The sequence below is a fragment of the Scomber japonicus genome, chromosome 17, assembly GCF_027409825.1.
Source record: "Scomber japonicus isolate fScoJap1 chromosome 17, fScoJap1.pri, whole genome shotgun sequence".
Classification (NCBI taxonomy): Eukaryota; Metazoa; Chordata; class Actinopteri; order Scombriformes; family Scombridae; genus Scomber; species Scomber japonicus.
Window position 1 is genome coordinate 27,340,590 of NC_070594.1, and position 27,628 is coordinate 27,368,217.

The 27,628-nt window shown below is 37.6% G+C and overlaps 3 protein-coding genes across 3 annotated transcripts; all 3 read right to left on the bottom strand.

Moving 5' to 3' along the window:
* Positions 1 to 7,550: 7,550 nt before the first annotated feature.
* Positions 7,551 to 12,325, bottom strand: LOC128377239 (xaa-Arg dipeptidase-like). The gene is made up of 7 exons (XM_053337157.1): positions 11,915 to 12,325; positions 10,176 to 10,324; positions 9,954 to 10,096; positions 9,711 to 9,865; positions 8,978 to 9,113; positions 8,007 to 8,114; positions 7,551 to 7,803 (listed from the first exon to the last, which is right to left on the bottom strand). The coding sequence occupies exons 1-7, from the start codon at positions 12,323 to 12,325 to the stop codon at positions 7,622 to 7,624; spliced, it is 1,284 nt and encodes a 427-aa protein (XP_053193132.1). The 3' UTR covers positions 7,551 to 7,621.
* Positions 12,326 to 13,724: 1,399 nt separating this feature from the next.
* On the bottom strand, positions 13,725 to 21,385 carry cfap206 (cilia and flagella associated protein 206). The gene is made up of 12 exons (XM_053337135.1): positions 21,278 to 21,385; positions 21,000 to 21,083; positions 20,195 to 20,285; positions 19,278 to 19,466; positions 18,219 to 18,386; positions 17,910 to 18,124; positions 17,512 to 17,631; positions 16,209 to 16,407; positions 15,984 to 16,124; positions 14,777 to 14,970; positions 14,025 to 14,168; positions 13,725 to 13,946 (listed from the first exon to the last, which is right to left on the bottom strand). The coding sequence occupies exons 1-12, from the start codon at positions 21,383 to 21,385 to the stop codon at positions 13,725 to 13,727; spliced, it is 1,875 nt and encodes a 624-aa protein (XP_053193110.1).
* Positions 21,386 to 24,245: 2,860 nt separating this feature from the next.
* On the bottom strand, positions 24,246 to 27,620 carry si:ch211-241j12.3 (uncharacterized protein LOC566552 homolog). The gene is made up of 7 exons (XM_053337265.1): positions 27,498 to 27,620; positions 27,276 to 27,404; positions 26,810 to 27,002; positions 26,603 to 26,727; positions 25,512 to 25,702; positions 24,636 to 24,769; positions 24,246 to 24,478 (listed from the first exon to the last, which is right to left on the bottom strand). The coding sequence occupies exons 1-7, from the start codon at positions 27,618 to 27,620 to the stop codon at positions 24,246 to 24,248; spliced, it is 1,128 nt and encodes a 375-aa protein (XP_053193240.1).
* Between the last annotated feature and the right edge of the window lie 8 nt (positions 27,621 to 27,628).

A 27,628-nucleotide genomic window follows, 5' to 3' on the forward strand; every position in this document is an offset into this window, starting at 1 on the left:
TGGTTAAGATGATTAAATGGTTAGCATCAAACAGATCAACAAGAAATCTTGTTTTTTAAATCAAACTTTTATATCTTTTACCATTACTAATCAATATGCATTTAGTACCAGCATATACTAATCAATATGCATTCAGTACCAGCATATACTAATCAATATACATTTAGTACCAGCATATACTAATCAATATGCATTTAGTACCAGCATATACTAATCAATATGCATTTAGTACCAGCATATACTAATCAATATGCATTTAGTAGCAGCATATACTAATCAATATGCATTTAGTACCAGCATATACTAATCAATATGCATTTAGTACCAGCATATACTAATCAATATGCATTTAGTACCAATACTTATGTGAATTAAAACCTATGTATAGTATATGCTGAAGACATATTTATATCAAATCCATGTTACATAGCACAGCTTTACACCCACATGGTCTGATGTGCTGACCTCTAAACGGTTCCATCATCTCCATGGTTACAAACTATTCTATTCTATTCTATTCTATTCTATGCATGTACGAAAAATGTTTGTTTTTTTTTAAATTTTCGACACTCACTCCATGAAATTGATACTCTCAAACCAAAATAACATTGTTTTTAAATCACTACACCACTGTTAACACATTTCACAACTTTCCCATCACTTTTCAGGCATAGGTTAATAATTACGTTATACCAAGAAAACGTCCCGCATCACCCAATCTGTGTCAAACACATTCTAACAATCTAACACGTCTTGTCCATCTAAACACATGAACAAATTATGTTCATTTTAGGACTGAGGGAGTTTTTCAATATTATAAGAAAATTATAAGAAAAAAAGCATGAATTGAGTTTTCTTACTTTTCAGATGACGGTAATGTTGGCCTCTAAAGCGCAGGTGTTCTTCCCAGAAAGACATTTTTCCAGTAGATAGATTTTCTAGCGATAGATCAGGTAGCGCAGATATGATCCGGGTTGTAGTTTTCCAACAAGGTTTTTTCTTCCAACACGTTCAGGGTTTATAACAGGTCCAGTCCAGTCCTATTTCAAAGTTATAAATTGGTGGATTTTTTTAGGGCCTGTGACGTCATCCTTCTATTTTCACGACTTTGACGTCATTCTGATTATGTGAAGTTATTAAAAACTTGGACACTAGGAAATGCTTTGCTGGCAGAAAACTCTTTCAAAAGCGGATGTTACATCAGATAATATGTTATATTCTCCTGCAGTCATGACAATAAACCACCAAGAAGCAAATTTCATTTCCCAATAAAAACGTAGGCTATTTTAAAATCAATCATAATGAGAACAAGTCTTATTTTTAAAGTTGAACGTGTAATTATTTGTGTTTTGGAGAGACATCGTTTGTAATGTTAAGCAAATGATGGACTTCTTTAATTAACTGTATACAAATGTGAAAGAAATTACGAAATAATGAAAACTCGGACTGAGGGAGCTTTTCAATATTATAAGAAAATTATAAGAAAAAAAGAATGAATTGAGTTTTCTTACCTTTCAGATTCACTAACATCTACCATTAACATTTAACCGTTGTCTTCAACTGTTACAAATGAGTCTAATAAAGAACAAATATTACTGAACATAAATATATTCTATTTACACTATTCATAAAATACAACAAAACAAAACATACCTTGCTCCATTTCTGGTTAGGTTGCTTGATCACATATATAACAATCATTTATCATAAATAATAACCTAATAATTCATTAGCACTGTTAATTGGCGGGCCCTTTGCTGCCTACAAGACAACCCTTGCGTCCACTTCCTGTTATGCTCATAAAGCCCTCAAAATAAAAGATCCAAAACAAAAGGGCACAGGAAATGGACAAGCCACATGTTAAATTACCATCAAGCAATCATTGTCAGTCATTTACACAAACCAGTGGATCCTCACACTATGAGTGTATTATTCAGGTCTGCAGTGTTCTGCTCTCATATAGCCTTTTATGTATGTATTATTTATTCATTAATGTTATTATCAATATACATTATTATTCATTATTTAATAATCAATATTGTGTCATTGCAAGTTTACTTACTTTTCTTTGTTTCATAGACCACTTAATAAAACAAAGCCTTTAAAACTGTTTGTCATGTATTACATCTATTTATTTTACATTGTCAAATGAAAACTTGGTGGCTGGAAGGCAATAAACATACAACGCAGTGTAAAGAGTTAGACCTATTTATTTATTTATTTAGTTCTATTCATTTATTTAGTTAGGACTATTTATTTATTACTCTCTCTGTTACTCTGGACACTCTAAATAAACCTGTTTGACAGGTTTGACTATAACATTATACAGAAACAATAATGTAATCAAAGAATGAAAAAAACTATGTTCAAGGTGAATAACCTCTTCTATAGGAGGGCCAGTCATAACGTCTAGCGTTTTCTTCCTCCTCACCATCATGATCATCATCGTCTCTCTTTCTTTTTCTGGAGATGCAGCCTTCTTCCTCATACTCTGAGCAGGTGCTCCAATGGTCATCGTCATCATTACACCTGTGCCTTTTAGCAGGACTCTCCTCCGAGCTGTCCTCTCTGCCCCTCTTTCTGCAGGAAGTGCAGGCATCTTCCTCAGAGTCCTCTGAGACCGTGCTCCAGTCCTCTTCCACACTGCTAAAGTCTGTGCTCCATCCTTCATCATCATCACCAAGTGGTATGGGATGGAGAGGATCCACATACCAAGGCTGGTGTATTACATTATGTACCAACAATAATAAAATCAACAACAAAAAAGGCCATTCAAGGCGAATAACATCTTCTATAGGTATAGGAGGGCCGACGTCATAATTTGTACTGTTTTCTTCCTCCTCGCCATCGCAGCCTTCTTCCTCATCCTCTGAGCAGGTGCTCCAACTGTCATCGTCATCATCACACCTGTGCCTCTTAGCAGGACTCTCCTCGGAGCTGTCCTCTCTGCCCCTCTTTCTTGAGACAGAGCCAGATGTGAAGACAGGCGCCTCTTCTGGACCATCCCTCCTTCCTCTCCTCCTCTTGGCAGTCCTCTCTTCAGGGCTGTCCTCTCTGCCCCTCTTTCTGCAGGAAGTGCAGGCATCTTCCTCAGAGTCCTCTGAGACCGTGCTCCAACGATCCTCATTCTCGTCCTCTTCTCTGATATCTATTTTGACAGAAAATAACATGTTAATGGTTAAGATGATTAAATGGTTAGCATCAAACATATCAACAAGAAATCTTGTTTTTTAAATAAAACTTTTATATCTTTTACCATTACTAATCAATATGCATTCAGTACCAGCATATACTAATCAATATGCATTCAGTACCAGCATATACTAATCAATATGCATTCAGTACCAGCATATACTAATCAATATGCATTCAGTACCAGCATATACTAATCAATATGCATTTAGTAGCAGCATATACTAATCAATATGCATTCAGTACCAGCATATACTAATCAATATGCATTCAGTACCAGCATATACTAATCAATATGCATTTAGTACCAGCATATACTAATCAATATGCATTTAGTACCAGCATATACTAATCAATATGCATTTAGTAGCAGCATATACTAATCAATATGCATTTAGTACCAGCATATACTAATCAATATGCATTTAGTAGCAGCATATACTAATCAATATGCATTTAGTACCAGCATATACTAATCAATATACATTTAGTAGCAGCATATACTAATCAATATGCATTCAGTACCAGCATATACTAATCAATATGCATTTAGTACCAGCATATACTAATCAATATACATTTAGTAGCAGCATATACTAATCAATATGCATTTAGTACCAGCATATACTAATCAATATGCATTTAGTACCAATACTTATGTGAATTAAAACCTATGTATAGTATATGCTGAAGACATATTTATATCAAATCCATGTTACATAGCACAGCTTTCCACCCACATGTTCTGATGTGCTGACCTCTAAACGGTTCCATCATCTCCATGGTTACAAACTATTCTATTCTATGCATGTTACGAAAAATGTTTTTTTTTTTTTAATTTTCGACACTCACTCCATGAAATTGATACTCTCAAACCAAAATAACATTGTTTTTAAATCACTACACCACTGTTAACACATTTCACAACTTTCCCATCACTTTTCAGGCATAGGTTAATAATTACGTTATACCAAGAAAACGTCCCGCATCACCCAATCTGTGTCAAACACATTCTAACAATCTAACACGTCTTGTCCATCTAAACACATGAACAAATTATGTTCATTTTAGGACTGAGGGAGTTTTAAAATCTACCATTAGCATTTAACCGTTGTCTTCAACAACAAATGAGTCTAATAAAGAACAAATATTACTGAACATAAATTATTATATTTACACAATTAATAAAATACAACAAAACAAACAATACCTTGCTCCATTTCCGGTTCGGTTGCTTGATCACACATATAACAATCATTTATCATAAATAATAACTTAATAATTCGTTACACCGTTAATTGGCGGGCCATTTGCGCCGCCTGGTCACTACCTCGATGTGAGTCGCTACCTTCGCTACCACCGATTTGAGTCTGACATGCGCAGTAACGTCCGCCAGCGTCCGCCATCTTGGACGGTTATGTACGGCAACGCCACTTGGAAAAAACCGGAAAAAACGCCGCCAGACTCAAAACGCGATACGCGAAATAAGTCAATTGTATAAACACATAAATATAAGTAAAATAAACCAATCGTATAAATATATAAATGTTTATAAATATAAATAGTTTAGTTATAAATAGTTTTCAGAGGTTAAAGTAACATATAGGTTAAGTATACATATCTTGGAAATATCTGGAAATCAGACATGGAAATAAGAAAATACAAAATAATAACTCAAAATGCATTGCCATTTGAATAAGGGTGCAAATACCTTATATAATTTAATCTTAATTCCTAATTTTCATTGAGATAATCAAAACTGTATTGAAGATCACTTTGCATATTGAATTGTGAATTGGCAAATTGTATTACAAAATCGAAGATTGAATTGCCATTTTGCAAAATGCATTGCTATTTGAATAAAGGTGCAGATGTGCTTCCATAGTGAAGAGTTATTTCTGTGTTTCCTCATGTTTTATGTGTATAATGTTAATCTAACAGCAGCAGTAGTGTTGTGTAGTTACTGCAGGACTCCAGCAGAGGGAGTGTGGAGCTGTCAGTCTTTACATTTATACAGTCTATGGTCATGACACACGTGACCTGAGGAAAGTTTGTGTGTCTGTGTATTTTTCACATTAATACTCATACATATTTCCTTTAAGGGCTTAAAAAAAAAAAAAGTCTAAGTAAAAAGAAAAAAGTCTCAGTCACATCAATAAAGTTCATATTTAAAAAAACTGCGCATGCACGACTCACATTGGCCGTTCGGTCGGACTCAGATCGGGTATCGACACTGCGCATGCGCAAACAACGGCTCGTGTATTAATACTTTCCCAGTTACATACAGATGTACAAACTTGTGTTGAACTTCTATTGTTTCTATACTTTGTGCAGACTCGCATCCAACTGCTGAAACATCTTTGAATCTATCCAACATATAACAGTAGTTTGTCCAAGTGGTTTGCCATAAGTAGCTGTCCAAGATAGCGGACGATGGGGGACGCTACAGCACATGTCAGACTCAAATTGGGTAGCGACTCACATCGGGTAGAGACAACATGCACTAACATGAACGTGCTGCCGGCATGGCTTCCAAAACAGAGGCTCCAGAACAACACACACAGAGGGCGTGTCACGTGACTCTCTACTCCAGATGTAAATACACCATTAGTTGTTTACATAGCAAAAATAAAATTCCTGAAAGCTAATAAAGCTGTATTTCGCATATAGCCCCTTTAAAGCAGGAACTGGTCGCTGCTATGCTCAGGGTTTGATAATCACCACAGTATTTTATCACCACAGTATTAAGTGCTTTAATATAAATATTACTGGTTTTGCAGCATGACCTTCATCTCCACACTAGGTAGCTCTGCCTGCAACAGTCAAGAACAAGGAACATTTAGTTCATTCTCATCAAAAATGTCATAAGTCATATAGATACTTTGATTGAAAACTGCTATTTCCTACCACCACCTATGAAAGTTTAACTTCAAAGCTTCCTTATAGGAGTAAGTCTGAAGTGTGCAGCCTTATACTAGGCCTGTCCTGCTGTTGGATCAGGACGGGCTGCACTCTGCAGCAGCTCAGCAAAGCAGACTCTAAAACAGAACCTGCAGCTGAAGCCAAATAGAAATACTCTACCAGCACTGTAACACCGAGCCAGACACACACTACCTGGCTATGGAAACATATTGCTGCCACGCCAAAAGATAGAGTATATATATATGAGATAAATAGTATATTGTTGTAATAATAATAATGATAATAATAATAATAATAACAATAATAATAATAGTGATAATATTAATAATCATAATAATAATGAGTGGCTTCCTTTGTCTTGTCATTTTCTTTTCTTTTTCTTTCCTGTCCTTGCAACTTTAAAAAAATTAAAAAAAACACTGGTTGTAAATAATCTTTTTGAACTGAACATAGTAAGAGTCATTGAGGACGACAGCAGCTAAATGAAGCAGTGAAATAAAACACACAACAAAACAATATCAGTGATGTAAAGCTGGAGGGGGGGGGCAGCTATGTAATAACATAACTTTCATCTAACAGTTGAATAACGTTTGAAGAGCTTGTGAATGTGTCCTCATCACTGTGTAGAGACCTCCATGATCATCTACAGCATGTTTACAGACGAAAAAACATTATTACAAGACTGAGAACTCACACACACTTTGATTGAAATAATAAGTTCATCAACAGAGAAATGTGTCAGTTGAATGTTAGTATGAGAAGAGAACAGAACAGTAATATTTTCAGGAAATGTGTTTGATAATATCTAAACATGTGATTCATAGAGAAAAGAAGATGTGATACTGACCCCTGAAGACAATAATGATCAGAGCTTAAAACAATACTTACACTCCATATTACCTCCAGTTAAATGAAGCTTACAGTCTTCACTGTACTGATGGCTGGATCACAAAGTAATATAATATGTTGATTATTCAACACAAAATCTAATCATGCATCTTTTATCATATTGTATCTAATAAATAAAATGTAAATCAGTATAACAGCACTGTGTTTCCATGGAGCATGAAAACCTACACAGAGTTAAGCTGAACTGACTTTGTGAAACTGAAAACTCAGTTTCCTTCAACTCTGAATCAATTTCATTAAACCTGCAAAATAAAAACTTATAGTTAACAGAAGTATTACTGATTGTATTTAGCTTTACACAGTGAGAATCGCCCTTTTTAAAAGCTCCTGGCAAAAAAACTTTTTGAGACTTTTAGATATGAAATAATCCATTACAGATTACCCATATTCAGCATAAATGTTGCTCCCAGCAACAGCTGCCTATCCTCTACACTACTGTACAATCTAACATAAGTTTCATTTCACTTCAGCACTGTGAGAGAAAGGGCTCAAATGCAGCAGAGGTAGCTGCATTTAATAACAGGAATGAGTCTCTTTGATGCTGCAGTGTGTTCAGTTCAGTCAGTGTGCAGGAAGCTCAGCAGCTCCTCCACCTGCATTAACAGCTGTTAGCAGACTGCTCCGTGTGCGCTCCGGTCAGCTTCCTGTCCTGCTTCAGTTTGGCCTCAGTGAACTCCTGCTTCACCCTCTGCAGCAGCTCTGGACACAGCAGCACATCCAGAGCCGTCATGACCAGAGCCTTGGCTGTCCGCAGTGTGTAGAACTGAGCTCTGTCATCACCTGCAGCAGACACACACACACACACACACACACACACGCACACACACACACACACGCACACACACACACACACACACACACACACACACACACACACACACACACACACACACACACACACACACACACTATCAGAGATAGAAACACATATTATCAGCATAGGTTTGATACTGAAGTAGAGGTAGAGGTAGTTGTGTACACACCAGCAGCATGGCAGTATTCTTCAGTGTGGTTCAGAGCATTAGAGCCGATGTAGAAGTATGGATGAATCCCAGGAACAGCAAACGTTACATTGCCAAAGTCAGTGGAGCCTGTAGAGACACATAAAACACATTGGATAATAATGTTACATCACTGCAATGCTGTAATGTTGGTAAGAAGTGGGGATGCTTGACTTTGATGTAGAGTGATGTTGAGTGCTTCTCAGACAGGAAATAATGAGGAAAAATAGAAGTGACCAGAGCAGAGACCACTGATTCATCTCTGGATTTAAAGTCATGGTACATTTTGAAATATTCAGATAATACTAAGCTCCAGCTGAGAGTGGACAATGTCAACACATGAAAAAAACTTAGCAACAACCATAGCAACCAAGACTACAGAACCAATGGCTGATTATCGTCTTGTCATGTGCAACCAACTGATGTCAACTCATTGTCAAGGTAGAAAAAACTTTAAAAACAAAGCATTCAGACCAAGTTGAGTCCTGACTTCTGACTTCATACGTTCACCTCAAGTTTTGACTACATTCAGCATAGATATCTGACCTCTTAACAGGATATACAGTAAAACCACGGAAAATCACAATAAGCTCAATATATCCCCTTTAAATGAATCTGATATGTGTCTTTACTTTGGGCAGTGTAAGGCTGACTCCAAATCTGTACTTATCACACAGACATAAGATGGATATTGATCTTCTCATCCCAGTTTTGGGACATAAAAGCATAAAATAAGCAGAATTCCCAGATACCAGCCTGCATCCATCATTAAGAACTGTGTACAAGTCATAGAAAAAGCAAGTAGAAGCTGTTCAAGAATTTTTCCAAAGCTAGTTTGATGTAAATTTACCATGATGTGAAAACTGTGTGCTTGTTTGCGATGATGTCACCTCTTCATTTCTCCTCTGAGCTGCTCTGTGATAAACTGACTACTCTGAAGCACGTACACTTACCTGATTCATTCTTTAGAACGTCTTCATCTACAGTGAAGCTCATCCCCAGAGCTTTGCCATTCCTCTCGTACAGCTCCTCTAATGCAGCGTTGCGAAGCATGTTGTCAAACTGATTTCTTGCAAACTGAACTTCAACCTGAAAAGGAGTTAGTGTATTGATTACTTTTTAACCCTTACATACTGTTCAAATTTGACCAATTCTTACATCTGAGAGCTGTATAAACAACTTTACACATTTTCATTAGCTGGACTTACAAATAAAATGCAGCTTTTTTTGTATTTCTGTGCAACTGATACACAATTTTACATACAAATTAAGTCATTAGTCAAACATGTTGTATTCTTCATACAACATATATATTATATTGAATCATAAAATAATGATTGTGAATGTCTTTAAATTAATAGAATATACTCTTTCTACTCTCTGACAGCTTCATTAAGGATTATTCCAACGTTTATTAATGACTGATGGGGAATTTATGAATGTGAATTGGTGTAGAGATGAATTATGAGTCAGAATATGGGCAGTATGTAAGGGTTAAATGTTTGGTAGAGCTGGGAAATAAGCACTTAAATTAACTTTTTTTTTCAAATGTTTGTAAATAAGTCACTTTTTTTTCTTTATTCAAACTACAGAATATATACAAAAAGTGTGTAGATATGAAAATGTCCAACTTTAGTTTGGTAACTTCTATTAGTAGCTGTGTGCTTCCTGATCCTTCTTTCCTACCTCACAGCCAGTTGCCATAGCAGCTGATCTGAAACACATCTCAGCTTTGGCCTTAAGGACAGGAAGTTCATCTCGTGAGGGGGTTCTCAGATAGTACTCCAGCTCAGTGTAGGCAGGGATGATGTTTGGTTTGTCTCCACCGTGCTTTATGATACCTGCACCAACACAGTGTGGGTTTAATTACAGCTTACTAAAACTCCTCAGAGCAACATGTTGAGTATAGAGGTGCATCAGTGGTTTCACCATGAACTCTCCAGTCTGGCTTCATCTGTTGTCTGAGCACAGACAGGTTGTTGTAGCACAGCACGGCTGCATCCAACGCATTGATTCCCTCCCAGGGGTAGGCTGAGGCGTGAGACGTCTTACCATGGTACTTTATAGTTACACTGGAAAAACACATGACACACTATAGCTATGCATCACACATAAAAACAGAACATGAATGTGCAGTCTAATAAAGCTTACTCATGCTCAGCCACACATGGCAAGTAAGTGGCATCTTCCTTTGATGGGTGAGCCATGAACACCAAATCCAGGCCTTCAAACGCTCCCTCCCTCAACATGTCAATTTTACCTCCACCATCTTCCTCAGCTGGGGTCCCCAGCACCGTCACCTGTGGAATAATGCATGACGTTCAGCTGTTGCATATAGCACTCACCTTAATACAGAAAACATAATCCTTTTCATTGCATTGTTTGGGTCACTTGGGTGCAGTGGGACAAGCTAAAAAAAACACAATATTTGACATTTTATCACCATTAAAGACCGTGTAAAGTGAATTCAGACATTTTCTTCTAAACACATTAAATAGGTCATAAATGTAGTTCTAAAAAAAGGTGTGAAAAGTATTTCAACCATTTAGATTTGAATTGTGGAGCTAGGCTTCACAAACTGTTTCAAGATTTCTGTGTTCAGGATTTAGAGGGGGGGTCTGAAATTCACTGATGTGTTAGCATAAACCCTCCCCTGCTGCTGTAGAGGTATAAATATATTCAGCGCACACTACTACTACAGTCTACAGTTAGCCGCCGAGCTAGCCGCTGAGTTAGCCACTGAGCTAACCGCCAAGCTAGCAGCAGAAAGCTCTCATACATAGCCTCCATGTTTCTGGTAGAGGTTGTGACTTTGATTGACAGGTGACACTTGGTAGGGGGCGGGGTTTCAGCAAATTCCACAGCGCTTGGAAGCAGAGAAAGAGGCTGATTTTTATACAACTTTGAAGCGATTTTTTTAATCATTCAAATTTGGCAGGGTGGTTAACAACACACTTTTCTGTGGTATGTCAAACTCAGAACACATATTTATTCTTACTTTACACAGACTTTAAAGTTTTCTTATTTCTGCATCCAGCAGGCACAGAGCAACATGATTATGTAACTTTATGTGTGTGTTGTTTGGTGCTGAAGCAGGTGATGACCTCACTGGGTGTAACAGCGCTAGTTCACTGTAAACAGCTGTCTTCTTAGTTTACAAGGCTCAAAAATGGTTGATCATAGGGGAAGTGAAGGGCATTAATTCTCTTTGGCCTCATCACTTTCACATCACACGTCCATTTGACCCATATATATTGCTAACTGGAGTGGTATGACACCAAAGGTTGACAAATCTAACTTTATTTCAGTTTATTTTTAATTATTGAAGCTTAAAATTGGGAGAAATCCTTAAATCAGGGGACTTATAAAAGGGCCATAATCCCCATATCCTCCGAAAAGTTGGTATTTTAAATTCATGGTGTGTAATTGTGCTGGAGGACAACCAAAAAGGTCAATAAGTTATTGACCTTTTTGGTTGTCCTCCAGCACAACTCAGTGGACTGAACTGTAATTACTCATAGTAAAATATTTGACCAGAGCTCCCTTAATGCTTACGGTCTTTTCTCAGTATCCCCTCATAATTAGTCTCCATACATAATTGTGTGTGTAATTTTGTGTATCAGCTGCACCAAAACATTTTTGGAAAGTTGTAAAATAATTCCATTTTTTATATATATATCACATGAAGATAAGCTGGCAAATTTCTGGCTAAAACAAATGTTTTCAATGTTTTTTTCTTCTCTCTTATTTAAATTAGACCCTGAACAGTATAAGAGTTAAAAAGACACTATCATTTTCAGGGTTACTTTTAAGCCAAACACAGCTGTCCAGATATGAAAATAAACTTCCAAATTTGGTCAACTCCTCCACATGTGGTGCATCTGTCCTACCTGCACCCTAACAGGGAGTCTGCACATGTTCTCCAGCACAGCCTTGAGTCCCAGAGCAGCAGCAGCTCCAACCTCAGCTATCAGGTTGTGTCCACATGCGTGTCCAATACCAGGCAGGGCGTCGTACTCGCACAGGAAACCCACGTTGACCACATCTCCTCCTCTTCCTCCTCCTTCAGCTCTCCAAGTGGCTCGAAACGCAGTGTCAAGTTTGAAGTGAGCGTCCACCTTCCAGCCTTCCTCCTGCCTGAAGAAGTCTACCAGTCTGTCATGAGACTTCCTCTCCTCATAAGCCAGCTCGGGACAGCTCCATATGTCCTTACTGAGGCTGTGCAGCTTTGCTTTGGCTTCATCTATACAGCACACAGCTCTCTGTTTCAGCTCCACCAGCACCTCTGCTCCGCTCGACATCTCCTTCACTTATTTATTATTATTATATATTGTTTTAGAATAATGAACACTGGTGGTAACAGTGTGACTGTGTGTCTCCTGTCATAACCAGCTCCCTGCAGTCTCACTATCAAGTTACAGTAAACTGTGTCACCAGTGCCAGAAGCTAAATTTGAAACAGCCTCTCTTTAAAATAGCCCACACACACACACACACACACACACACACACACACACACACACACACACAACACACTGCACACACACTGTTTAAACACTATTTGTTTGTGAGGATTGCCAAATGAAGGAACACTCATGAACTTACACATATAAACGTGCAGGTTCACTATTACTTGTCTGGGTGTAACAGTTGTATAATGTCTGCTGTGACTCTGGAGAAGCTTTGTCAAGTCTGAGAAAACAACCTTGATGATGTCACTACGGACTAGAAGTAGTCGATCTTGGTCTCTGCTGCTTTGATTCAGTGATTTCTTTTAAATCTGTCTTTTGAGTCACCTGGCTTTATCAAAGTGCAATACTAAATCACATGAGTTCAATAAAGCTAAGAGGGATTCACATCCAAAAAAACAAAAAACCACATGGTTTCTTTAGGTGACATCAGATAGAGACGTAACAGAGTCAAGAGGACCACAAAATGATAGAAAACACTTCTTGCTCTGTTTTAAAGCCTGTGAGAAGCAGCTGTTTTTCTCATGAGTCCATGTAGTTGCACTGAAAAGTGAAGTGAAAAGGCACAAGGAATGGAAACTCACTTCCATTTACAAATGATGACTGTACGATGTGATCTTAGAGAGACTATTATGACTTTAATAATAAACATAAAGTAGAATTATCACCTTCCCTGACAATGTTAAAAAAAAACTGAAAATGTATAAACTTCATAAATGTAGAATTTAAAGCAGAGCTGTTTTATTGGATTGAATTAGATTACATAGGTGTAGCTAATGAAGAGTCCAGTGAGTGTATGTGTATGTGTCGGGGGTAATGTTACTGTGTTCCTCATGAAAACATATTGAGCTCAATGTCTTACATGATTTTTTTTTAGAAATGTCTCTCTAACCCTAACCCTAACCCTATTTATGTACTGTACATGTATTTAAAAGACAACATATAATACATACAAGCCCCCCCCCCCCCCCCCCCCGGTTCCTCTTAATGAGACATCAGCTCCCCTGAGATTTTGTGGTGTCTCTAAAATATTGACAATATGCTACTTCTGCCATGCATTTCTATTTTACTGTATATTCATCATCATGGATTATGCTTTTGCTTATATATGATATATGCATTAGGGTTTTTTCATCACTAATTCACCCAGTCTGCACTTTATTTTGTAATAAGCATACAGATGTGTCAGATATGTAAAAAACCATAACATGTGTTTTACATCTGCTTTACTTTTATTCATCCACAGATCTGGTCAGGTTTGTCTTCACCACATCTCCGTCTCTTTGTCCTCTCAGACCTGCCAGGTAGATCTGAGGTTTGGGGACGTTACTCTCACCGTCTCTCTTACACTGGCTACCTGCATCCTTGGGGGGCCACGTCTGAGTGACATTTTCCCGCCTCATGTGACTCAGTCCCGTCTGCGTCGAGTGTGTCACTTTGGTCCGAAGATCAGCCTAGAATATTTTTGAAATATGATGAATGCGTAATTACCGTAATTACTGTGGTTGGACTCACGATTGACTGTATCTTACCAGTTTGATGGCTTTTTTTCGCAGCTCCCATTCATTCCACTCGTATGATTTGACCATGTTTGTCTCCAGTGGGTGGATGTCTGTCTGTGTGCCGCTGTCACACTTTGTAATGGGCTTCACCAGTAAACTCTCTCCTGACTGCATCTGCAAAAAAAAAACCCCACAAGCTGACAATTAAGCTTTGTGTCGTCCTCCAGGTCAAATTGACTCCGTCTGTTTTGACTGTTCCTTCTTTCCTCCCTTCCTTCCTTCCATCTGTCCTTCCTCCTTCCCTCCTTCTCTCTTTCTTTCCTTCCTCTCTCTTTCCTCCCTTCCTTCTTTCCTTCCACCATCCTCCTTTCTTCTGTCCTCCCTCCCTCCTTCTTTCCTTCCTCCTTCTCTCTTTCTTTCCTCCCCCCTACCTTCTTCCCTTCCTTCTTTCCTTCCTTCCCCCTTCCTATTTTCCTTTCTCCCTTCTTCCTCCCTCCCTTCCTTCCTTGACTCGAGGTCAACAGGAGGGTTAAATTTGGATGCAACTCCTAAACTGTGGTACAAGTGGAAGGAGAGCTTTGTGCATTGTTGTATGTCACACTGTTATTATTCTGGACTGTACACACACACACACACACACACACACACACACACACACACACACACACACACACACACACACACACACACACACACACACACACACCTACTAAACAAGAGGTATCCAAAAATAAAATGCAATTTCTCTGGTAAATTGGAGGCCTTTATAACTGAGGACTGACCTCAGAGTACGGAGTGACGCTGGAGAACTGCTGGTGGAGTTTGAGGAGTTGGATGAGTTCAGGGGAGCGTTTGGCTTTCTCTGCCACATCTCTTATGAAGTCATCTGGACTGGAGGCAAATTTCAAAGCAGCTTCTTTGGAGCTGAAAACATAAAGCTTCTGGTTGTGTTTCAGCACTCCGATGTGTGGATTACCTGCATGAGAAACACCAAATATACCAGACTTCTTAATATCTTTACATTTGTGGTTTAAAAGAATCACAACAACCTGCATTAAGGATCATTTTTGAATTGTATTCTTCAAAATAAAATGGGTATATTGAGAAAAATTACATGATTGGAGAGATTATGACATTAAAAACAGATTAAAAAAAATCAAAGGTAGACGTGTGGGAATTATATATATGTAAACCTGTCATTTGGCAACACTTTTCAAGCTCAGAAGTTACTTATTCATTCATTTCACTCATTAAAGTAATGTTTGCATCTTATTTCAGCAACATTACTGGATGAAATTGAAGCATCAGTTAGGTATAATCATTTAAATGCTCTAAGGAGCTGCTACACCTATGTACGATTATAATAATACTTATATATAATAATAAACAGTGTTGGGGAGTATCTAGTTACTTGTAACAGTGTTATGTTATTTAATTACAAAATAAATGTAAGTGTAATCGACTTTACTTATGAAAATGTTGATGATTATAAAGGAGGTTACATCAACCTTTAAGATTTTACTCAGGAGGGTTTTTTCCTTATTTTCTAATGTTTAACATGTTACTGAATACATATATTGCTGTTTTTAATTCTTTGAAATCAATATTTTTTATATTTAGTAAATACATCACATGTGGAGCACACATGGACTTCAATGGAGTCATAGTACCAATTAAACCCACTTTATTCATGAAATATCTTTATTTTATATTCTAAAATCTACATGAACTAATGAATACATTTTACAATAAGAGATAAATGTTGCTTTATAAGAAATGATCTCTCTTATAAATCATGTCAGTATCCATGAAAAACACCTCAACTTAGATTTTGGTGCTTAATGGGAACATTTACCCTAACAGCTGAAAACATGGTTAGAACATTAGAAAAGTCATCAGAAAGTAATCAAATGTAATAAATTACCATAAATTACAAACCCAATCATCTACATACCAGGTGAGATATCACAGAGCATCTTAAACCTATACCTGGAAGTAGAAGCCCATCTGTGTTAACAAGTGTGTATCCACAGACTCCATTATACTGCAGCGGCAGCTCAGTGAAGTTAGCTGTTGTTTCAGGGAGGAACCACTCCTGTGATTCCATCTCAGCTGGATCAATACGCTCATCTGTAAGATATAATGACACCTGCACTTAATGCTTCAAAACAATCTTCAGACTTCTGCATGATGAATCAGTGTTGGTGATGTCACCTGGAGACTCGCTCATTCTCTGTTTGTCCGTCTTCACCTCCGTCGCCTCCAGCAGGCCGTTTAAATAAGCTTCAGAGAAGATGGTAGCCTGAGAGGAGAGGAAGCGCTGCAGGTTGAGCGTGATATTGCTGAGGATCTTCAGCAGCTCGGCCTCATCCTGAAGTCCACACCACAGCTGGGACAGAGTCTTGAAGAGCGGCTGAAAAAAGGACGAGAGGAATGACAAAACGAGGATGTAGAAAGAACAGGAACACACCAAGATCAATACCTGTTCTTTTTAAATCAACACATTTCATACAGATAGAGATGAATGTGCCCCATGATGGACAGAACATACTGTATGAGAAAAGAAAGAAAGAAAAATGTTGCAAAAATACTTTTCTGTTTATTTGGAACACACACATGACCATAACTGATATCATTCCTTTATTGCTTTTACTTTATGATTTTTTATTATTATTTTATGCATCATATACTATATTATGGTATAGTTATGTGTGTAACTCTGTCTTTATCTCTGAGCTCCTCGTTGCTTTATTTTTAGTATCTTTGGTTTTATTTCCTCTTGTTAATCACTTTGTAATATTGTTCAGAAAGCTGCTATATAAATAAAAGTGTATTATTCTGCAGGCCTTTAGACTAGACAGTCCTGAGAAGTAGCAAGATAAATCTCGTCATAGTGTCCGTAATGGGTCGGCAAGATGAGCAATTCAAAATCAGGTTTGTTAAAATGTACATTTAGTATTTTTGTCATTTGAAATGACATTTGCAACATTTTTTACTAAAAATAAGACTGAATGCTGCTGAAAATGTCAAATGATGTAACCACAAAACAATAATAGATATTACATATTTTATCCACTTTCAATGTATTTAAGTGGACTTATACTAATAATGACTTCTATTAAAAATAAAATGTAAATGTTTCCTGATCTCCATGATTCTCCAGATGAAATGTAATATATAATATATATAATGTAAGATCATGCCAAACTAGTTGATATGGTGTTTTATTGACTATTTACTGTTTTTAAGCAAGTTGAATTATTTGGTACAAAGTTTTTATGGTTACACCACTTAGACATTTTTACCATAATCCTCTAATATATTCTCTCTAAATGGATTAAAAGCAGAAATTTGATGCTGGATCCACAAAAAAAGAATGTGTTAAACTTAATTTATTATTTATTTTTGCACATTAACCCTTTTAAATTTGACTAAACCACATGGACACAAAGAACCATCATTGACCCATATATTTTAGCAACAGTAATAATTACGTGATAATGATGAAAACACTTACAAAAACTTTAGTAGTGGGCACAGCTGACTTTGACTTGACAGTTTCTTTCAGCAGCTTCATGTGTGATGACAGCTCAGTCTGCAGGATGTCAACGTGCTTGGCACATAAACGAGCATCAGCCTGGTGATGAAGAGGAAAAACACTGTTAGTACTTTTATCCTCCTGCATTCTTTTACCTGATACACAGCTAAAGAGAAGTGTGAGTAAACAGGCTGATTAGAAGCTATACAAGTGTTTACACTGATGACTATCTATTTATGACAGAAGCGCGCACACACACACACACACATACACACACACACACACACACACACACACACACACACACACACACACACACACACACACACACACACACACACACACACACACACACACACACACACACACACACACACCTGTAATATTTTGAGGAAAGCTTCATGCTGCCTGGTGTTGTACAGAGCCTGTTTGAGCAGCACCAGTGGGACTTCACACTGTGCAGACTGATGCTCAGGTTGGGTCAGCTTCTCCAGCAGAGCGGTGTACTTCCACACTAAACTCTGTGACACACTCAGCTCACTCTCTATGCTTTTACTGGTGACTGGAAGAACTTGATGAAGAACCGGAGGCACTGCAGGGAGAATGAAAACCAGAACTGATCATTAGTGAAGACAGATAAAGACTGATGCTGTGTAGAGAATGTTTTTTAGGCTGGTGTACTGTACTTAGTTCATTGAGGTGGATCTCTTCTTCTGCTTTGCCGCTGGCTTTGTTGAACAGTCTGATTCCTGTGACGATCATAGTGAGCTCATTGAGCTGCTGCTCCTTGTCTCTCTTTAAGAGCACCATGAAGGCTCCCAGCTCAGACGCAGGGAAGATGCTCTGCAGGCCAGCTGATACAAGCAAAGAGGAAGAAATCAACTTCACTTGTTCAAATACTAGTGAATGTGAACTCAAGATTGTCCTTCTGAAAGTATACAGGACTATTTCATTATGAATCATTCTTTGTTGCTCTATGATAGTTTTGTGCATCAGATAAAGTGTGAATTTGGGTTCATGCATGTTAGAAAAGGTAGAAAGGAAACTTTACTGCAGTGACATTTTCTCAACATTAGTATACTGGTTCATTTCCATATTTCTGGCTTTTGATTAAGAATTCTTTATAGTCTTTTTTTTCTATTTTATTGTATTTGTTTTGATGTGTTAAACATTTCTTTCTACTTTATTTTTTACACTATTTCACTATCAATACCTAAGTTTGATAAACTTCTTATCAATTTTATTCATGTTTCTTTTGTCTTTTAATCTCTTCTTAGACTAGTTTTAGTCTAGCTTTTATTAAACTTGTATCTCTTTTATTTCATTAACTTTTCTTTTGTCTTTTTAACCTAGTTTTTACTCTAACTTTTAATAAACTTTATTTTGCACTCTCTTATTTTACTTATTTAATTACTTTTTTATTTTTTTAAATTATTTTATGACATTTTCTAAACATTTATATCATCCTTATTTTCTCTTGCGTGCCTTGCTCTCAATTTTTGCCTTTTAATTTATTCTTTATTTTTGTTCTCTCTTTGTTTTTATTCCTTTTCTTTATGTTATCACTTGTTCTGTCTAATTATCAGCTTGTCGATCAACTGTAAAGCACTTTGCACTACACACTAGCCTGTATGTAAGGTGCTATATAAATAAAGTTTGACTGATTGATGGTACAGATCACAGATGTGACTATAGAACCAGGAAGCCTGTGTGTGTGTGTGTGTGTGTGTGTGTGTGTGTGTTACCTGTCGTCTCTTTCACAGTGTTGGAGTCAGTAGGTGAGCCCATGGCGGAGCGCAGCAGGATGTAATTGATGATTTTACGGTACAGAGCGTCTAATTGGTCCCGTGATGTCACCCTGCTGTCAGTGATCTCTCTGCTCACTGAGCTCAGTCTGGACTCCAGCACACGGTGGATTTCCTCCAGGAACTCACCTGCACACACAAAGCACCTGCTCAGTCATTACACTCATATTATTACTGTCTTCTGTATATATGGTTTCATTAAGGCAGTTAAAATAGCTACATGAGGACAGCTGTAGGACAGTTCAGTGTCAGTTCAGGTTTAATGATGCAGATAAAAATGACAGATGTTATAGCATACAGTATGTGTCATATTAATAATATACCTATATGTGTTGATGGGGTTTAGTTGAAGAACATTATTTATGACAGTCCTGTGATCAGAAGCCTGAATATTATAATGATCAACAATATAGTGATACATGATATTATCAGTATTGTTAAGCCATTCTTAACCAGGCACACAAAGCAGAAACGTCATGTAATAGTGGAAACAAGTAGTGCTGAGAGAGTAATAATCATTTAAGGCAAAAATACTAAACATTCTTTTGTTTCAGCTTCCGAAATGTGAGAATTTGCGGTTGCCTCTGTTTTCTATCATTGTAAACTAAAAATCTGAATATGCAATCTATACAAGAAGACAAGTGAAGAGGACACTTTGGCCTCTGAGAACTTGTGATGAGCTTTTCTCTAACTATTATCTGACATTTTATAAACTATATTATACATTCATAATATCAAAACTCTGCAACATTCTATGCTTTAATGTAACAGATTTGCTCAGTATGGCAGAAAAGAAGCCTGCAAAATCCTTATTTAACACCAGAAACATTAGTATGAATGAAATGTTTATCACTTACGTCGAGAGGTGTAATTGATATCAAAATACACTTGCATCTTGATGGTGTCCAGGGACGGGCTGCACTTTTCTGTCAGTTTATCCAGACACAGCTGAAAGAAAAAGAACAGAGGAGGAGACAGATGTGAGGTTCAGTGTCACACAGTGTTGCTTTAAGCATGGATGGAGCTACACTTTCAAATCAAATGATTTCTCTTCATAGGCTTACTCCAGTAATGTCTTTGACTCAATATGTCTACTTTTTTTTTTAGACAAACGATAAATAATTAAATACAGAATTTAGCATATTTCTATCAGAATTTGATTCCAGTGTGAAGAAGGCTTTGATGTTTTGGAAAAGATTAAGCTCAGGAGCCAGTTCAGCCACAGACTCATCCAGCCATCAGACTGTACAACACCACAGCTCCCAGTAGCTCCCACTAGCTCCCACTACCACTAAAAAGACTGAGGTTGTCCTTACAGGAACACTGAACTTTACTTTGAAATCCCAGCCAGAAACATTGCACACATGTATATAATAACAGGAACTTCTGCATATTGCACATTTATATATTGCATATTTATTTACACAGCGATATTATTTCCTGTATTTAGTATTTTATTTTATTCATCTTATCACTTTCACCCTTATGCTGCTACTCCCCCCCCCCCCCCACTACACTGCTTGTGTCAATTTGAATTTCTCAAAGACTCATCTTATCTTAACAGTGTATCATCTAACTGTATTTCATCATTAAATAATCATGAATAGTATAGTATAATAGTATAATAGTATAATATGGTATTGTTGCTGGAGTACTTCCTACCTCTTCAAGTTTCTGGACATCCTGTTTGGTCAGTGTTCGGTCCACATTGAAGCCATTTCTTGGGTCGAGAACCACAGCTTTCACCTGAGAACAGTTCAAATAGAAAGTAGAACATTATAGAAAGCTCTCATGTTCATAGAGGAGGAATAACATTTCAATCAATAAACGTTGAACAAATGACTAGTTTTCTTCTTTATCTTATGACAGGTTATTATCATTGAAACTGAGTCTTTGACATCTAGAAATAATTGTGTCTAATGAACAGTTACATTACTCACCATGAAAGCCACTAAAGTGTCTGTCACCGCATGTCCTCTCCCCGCACACTCCCGCACTATCTCATTGATTATATTCTTTATCACGTTTTCTGCGTGAGCCCGAGACATTTCTACCGTAATGTTCACTTTGCTTCAGTCAGTTGGCAGTCTACTGACACCGTGTTGATATCTGGTTACCATAGAAACACTCGCACCACGTACATGCGCTGATAGGCTACGTCCACTAGATGGCACTGTTGATCTCTCACAGCCTGATCAAAAATAAAATACCAACTCAAATTGAATGCACAAATATAATCAATACATACATTAAATGTTAATGACACTTTACTGACAGTGTCATTTACATTTTCTTTAACTTTTGGTATGTATTGACTACGAGAATGACATCAAATAACCTCTAATAAAAAAATACAATAATAAGATTATATATGGTTCTAATAATTTATAATGAAATGATGTTCTCATACTCAGAGGTAAACTAAAAGTCATAATCATAATCAATTCATTGGCTAAGTACTATGTACAAGTACCATGTGACTCAGACACATACACAAGCACAACAAGCCAAACAAAGAGGATTAAAGATATCACTGTTATGTACAAGCAAGTAAGTGAAAAATAGATACAGTACATATAGAAACAACAATACAGTTTCTGTAAACATTAGATAAGTCAATCAATCAATCTTTATTTATATAGCACTAAATCACAGAGAACTCCAGGGAAGAAGTTTAGGTTAGTTAACGTATTAATAGTATATGAATGTAAATGGATAAGAGAGGGAAGAGGGAGGAAGAGCTAGGCCTATGGCAGCATAAACTAGGAGCTGGTCCAAGACAAGCCTGGCCGGCCCTCAGTATAAGCTTTATCAAAAAGAAATGTTTTAAGTCTACTCCTGGTGGAAATAAAAGCTGCGACAGGAAGGCAGTGGTGAGAGACAGCTGGAGGGAGCAGCGAATCATCAGCTGAAAAGAGGCTTGGAAGGAAAAGTGGAAACCTGAGGAAAAAATGGCCTTGACTTAAGACTTCCTCCTCCTCCTCGCCCCCCTCCCCCTTCGAAAAATAACATTCGTGAGGTCATGAATACACCTTCATAAACCTGCATGTGTTCTCAAAGTAGCTACTGCGCAGTTTGAACTGAACAGCTTTGACTTGGTGGGTTTACATTAGTCTATTGCATTAAATGTGGAGCTCAGTTAATGATTATTTCCTGCTAAGATGAGCTAGAGAATGTGTTAATATCATGTATGAAATCTCTGGAAATATTTAAAAGAAGTGTATGTGCATTAACTCCACTATGTTTAGCTCTGCAACTTCTGAAACAAAGAGAAGAAACATGAGGATTAAAATATTTATTATAAAAATCAGACAGGACATGAATGGAATGGTTTAGGTGAACAGTTGCTAGACTCAGTCCAGACTGATACAGTACATTTAGAGGAGGTTCCACTAACTACAGCAGCTGATTTCTGCCCTTACATAAGACTCACATTGTAGTTTCCCACATTGTGATTTCCACTAAGAACTGAGCTTTCAGGTCACATGACAACCCCATGCCTTTAAAGAGGAATAGTTCACACACACACAAAAAAAAAAAACACATGCAGAAGGTGAAACTAAGTTCCATGCAACAACATAATTTAACACAAAGACTATGTACAAATCCACAGGGTTGATGAAAGGTTTGTCAGAATTCATGGTTAAAGGATAAATGCAGCAGTTTTGGCACCATTGGAACACCTTTCACAAGTCTACTGTGCAAGTGTTCAAGAAAAACAAAGAATCACTGCACTCACATAGAAAATAAAGACAAAATTTAAACTTTATACAATATACAAACACTGTACCTGCAGCAGCATTTATCATCTGTTTGTTCAACAGACTGAATTTAAGTGATAGGCATTACTGGGCCAGTACTGTACTTTACATACTTCACACATCATCATAACCAGATTCATACAAACCTTCACTGACAACAAATTAACTCAGGTGGAGATTCAACATGTGGGAATAATGAGGTGATTGTTTTCAGGAACGACATATCCTCATTTTTCTCCTCTAGCTCACATTACTGCAGCAAAACAAAACAACTTGTTCATGTATAATGATTTTTTTTGCTTTTATATGAGAGTCAAAATATGACGGTGAAAAAAGGGCAACATTGAGTAAAACATTGTAATGTTATGACAAAAAAAAGTCAAAAATCATTACATTATAAATAAAAAACTGACGATTTCAACCAAAATAATAATGATATTAAGCCCTAATATTTCCTAATATCATTTTTTATGAGGCCTTCATTAAACAGACTCTAGTTGTGAACACTGCACAGCTGCACTGATCCCACTTCAATATGAATGCAACTTTCACCATGTCAAACAAATTAATTGATAGTTATTAATTAATTAATTAAATTAATTAGTCATTTGATATTAGATAAATATATATATATTTGGAGTCAGCACATTGAGTTTCTTCTATGTGTCGCTCAATTGCTTTTTCTAGAAAGAAAAATTGGCAGATTTCAATCAAAGGCCAGCTTCAATTTAAGTCCCTTACCCACAAACATTCATATATATTAACACTTAAATTCTCAGGACACAGAGATACATTCTCATAGTGAGAGGACGCAGTTCTTGAGGGACGATTATAATGTCGACTGACAGGAAGTTGACGACAACACCAGTTTCATCCTCGCCGTGTTACTGGATCTCGATAGGTAAGGCATAAAGTAAGCAGCAGGTTAACGGAAGCCTGCTGGTGTCAAGTAAGAGCTCCATGGTCAAGATCCAGACTGACGGCGAGGATTAAATTGACTCCACAGAGAAATATAATACATAATAATAGACAGACATATTAAAAAAAGGGTTATAATGGCTCAGATCAATCCATGGCATTGTAGATCTGTGTGTATATTGCACTTTGTGACATCAGAACCAGTCAATACGTTACACAGCAGTCCGTCTCAGAAGCATTTCCTGAAGACGATCTGCGGTCCGAACTCCTCGTACTCTTCCTGACCGATCCACGCCGAGCTGAAGGTGGGCAGGTTAGCCAGCACTGCTCCGCCGCTCCACACTGAGAAGTCTCTGTCTTTGGGGCTGGTGACGCGGACGCTCTCCCTCATGTCCACCTGCACCATACTTCTGATTTCAGCCTGGAGTCGGTCTGGCAGGCCGGCAAGCAGAGTGTTCCCGCCTTCACTCGCAGGGAGAGATGGGAAAAAAACAAACTTATTTTAGAGATCAGCTTAACTGGAACACGACCAAATAATAATAATTTAAAAAAAGAAGAAATGTACGTGTGCTTTTGATTTTAGTAGTGTGGCTGGAGTGTGTCTCGGCTCGACTGTTACCTGAGAGCACGATGTTTCCCAGGAAGCAGCGCCTCAGGTCAATGTCTGAGCTGAGGATTGACTTGAAGACGCTCTCGTGCATCCCGTAGTGGTCCCGTCCAATCAGCTCGGGTTTAAACAGAATCTCAGGAGCCCTGGATGAAGCAGAGGTCTGTCTCTCAGTAGTCTGTCATGTGTGTAGCACCTGCTGAACAGACCTATCTATCTACTGTAGTTCTACCAATATCAAGCAGGCAGTACACATTACTGAGAAATGTTCTCTTTTACAGAATATATGTTTTAGAGTTGTTAGCATATATAATTATATATTTACAATGAACAGATCCAAATTTTAAAGAGATATTTTTATTTGCTTTGCCAAAGTCTGCTTTCTGCAGGAGTAGCAGTGTTCAGTTTTTATACTCCACATATCAGAAGTAAATACCAATAAACTGCAGGTTTACTGTAATTCTCACTTCTAAATCACAGCTGATTTTTCTGTTTTTTTGCTGTTTGTGACTACCTTTAATTAAATCCAAATTTTATGGTTACTACCTCACACTGCACTGAAACTTTTTACTCTACTGTTTTATTCTATTTTAGTTTCATTTTTATGCTACTTTTAAATTGTGTTTAAATGTCTTTATTTCACCATGTGTTGCTTTTCTATACACACTTTACTTAAAGAGTACCTTCACTCTAAAACCACTTTTAATAAAGCAAATTTAAAAGTTAATTATGTGTCCAGTCACTTTATTATATGAAAGTAAAAGGCAAACAGATATATGATTAAAACATGCCAACACATAAAACACTGAAGTTCCAGCAGAAATATAGAAGTTCTTCTTGAGCCCCATTCAGTGGATTGAATGTCCGTGTAAAGCATGTGAGTGTTACCTGAAGCGCTCTGTGCTGAGGGTGACGATCTGTCCGTCTGGCATGGTGTAATGCATCTCCCTGCAGGACGGCCCCCCCTCACTCAGCTCAGCTGTGTAGTCTGGAGCCACGCAGCAGCACCTCTCCTTCATCTCCCTCACTATCTCCATCTCTGCTGTGGTGCGCATGGACACTCCCTGATCCTGCAGCAGCTAGAAGAACAACATAAAAATGAGCCTAAAAGTTTCTTTAACTGTATAATGTGAAGATCTTAACACACAGGATGTTGTATTTACCAGCATGTCCTCACTATGCAAATCAAAAGATCAGAGCCCTACCAATACTGGACTTTTGGGGCTGGTGCTGATAACAATATTAGGGGAAAAAACCCCCACTGATATCGAAATATTGACCAATGATCTTATACATACAGAATATGAACATAAAATGTACATTTTTTCTGCAATGTGGTTATCAAACACTAACAAAGGAGACTGATATTAACTGGGAACTTAATAATGATAAATTCCTATAAATAATAAAAACAACAACAAAACACGTATGAATATATTAAACTTGAATCAAGAAAAAGGATCAAATATACATAAAATGTTGCCTATATAACTTTAAAAATGATCTGTGCATATTGGACAACGTATTCACTGATATGATATATCTGTTATGGGCTAATATCGGCCGACTGATATATCAGTCTGACTCTACATAAGATAAACTAATCATCACTGTGAAAGGTTACTAAAGGACAAGTAACTCTAGATTCCTTCAATTGTGGAACAGAGCCTAAAAACTCACTTTATAGTAAGCTTGGTATTCACTGTCAACAATTCTCATTAAATAAAAGACCACAAAAACCAACAACGTGTTAGTCTATCTCTCAATACTTGGACTTCTCTAATCTGTGAATCTCTATATCAAACCCATTGATTCCCATTGAAGATACAAATCTATAAAGACAGCTCACAAATATGCAGTTTCGCTTTTTAAAAAGCTTCAGTAATGACTTAAACAGCTGATTTGTTGATTCAGATTCATCACTAGAGATTGTTCACATAACTTTCTATAACCTGTGTGCAGAAGAAGAAGAGATGTACCCTTTTCAGATGCATGGTAACATCTAGTCCAGCCAGAGGGAAGCGCTGCACTGCATGAGGTAGACAGTATCCCTCAAACACAGGCACACTGTGGCTCACTCCATCTCCAGAGTCAAACACCACACCTATTAGGAAAAGGAAAACTTATTAGACTGATTGGTAGTGAGAAGCATAAATATATATACATATCAAAAACGACAATATTACCAGTGCATCTTCCTGCTGCGTAGAGAGCCAGCACCGCCTGCATGGCCACGTAGGTGAAGGGAACGCAGAAACTCTCAAACATGATCTCCACCATGCGCTGCCGGTTCTCCAGGGGGTTCATGGCAGCCTCCGTCAGGAGCACGGGGTGATCCTCTGGCTCCACGCACAGCTGCTGGAATGTGTGATGCCAAATCTGAAACCCAAAAGAAAAACACTGGTTAGGAGGGCAATCAGCCGGCATACACATGTTCCAATATTGACCTATCACAGATAGGTAAGTAAATATTTTGTATGTAGGGATGCACTAATTGTGAAAACACATATATTTTGTAATGATCCCCCAAAAGTGGTTTTCAAATGCTTGTGACAAAGATATGTAATGGAGGCATTATCAGCCCAAGTCTCTACATCGGAATTTTATAACTTCCTAATATCGATAGTAAAACACATCACATTATCATCTTACCCTTTCCATATCATCCCAGTTACGAATGACCCCGTTCTTTATGGGATGCTTCAGAGTCAGGACCCCTCTCATGTGTTGGGCTTCATGACCAATGTAGGTCTCCCTCTCAATGTTACCGTTCATTATTTCCTGTCAAGACAAAGCTTTCAATAACAGCAGCAGCAGCAGGTAGGAAACAAAGCAAAGCAACATTACTGTTACTTCTCTTTTCTGTTTTCTTACCTCATATTTTGGCTGCCCGATAATTGTTGGGAATATAATGTTTGGGAGGTCTTGATCTGCGAATCCTGCTTTCATCAGACCGGACCCTGTGTCCAGGACTATGGGGGTCTTAAAATTTGTCATCTGCAAAA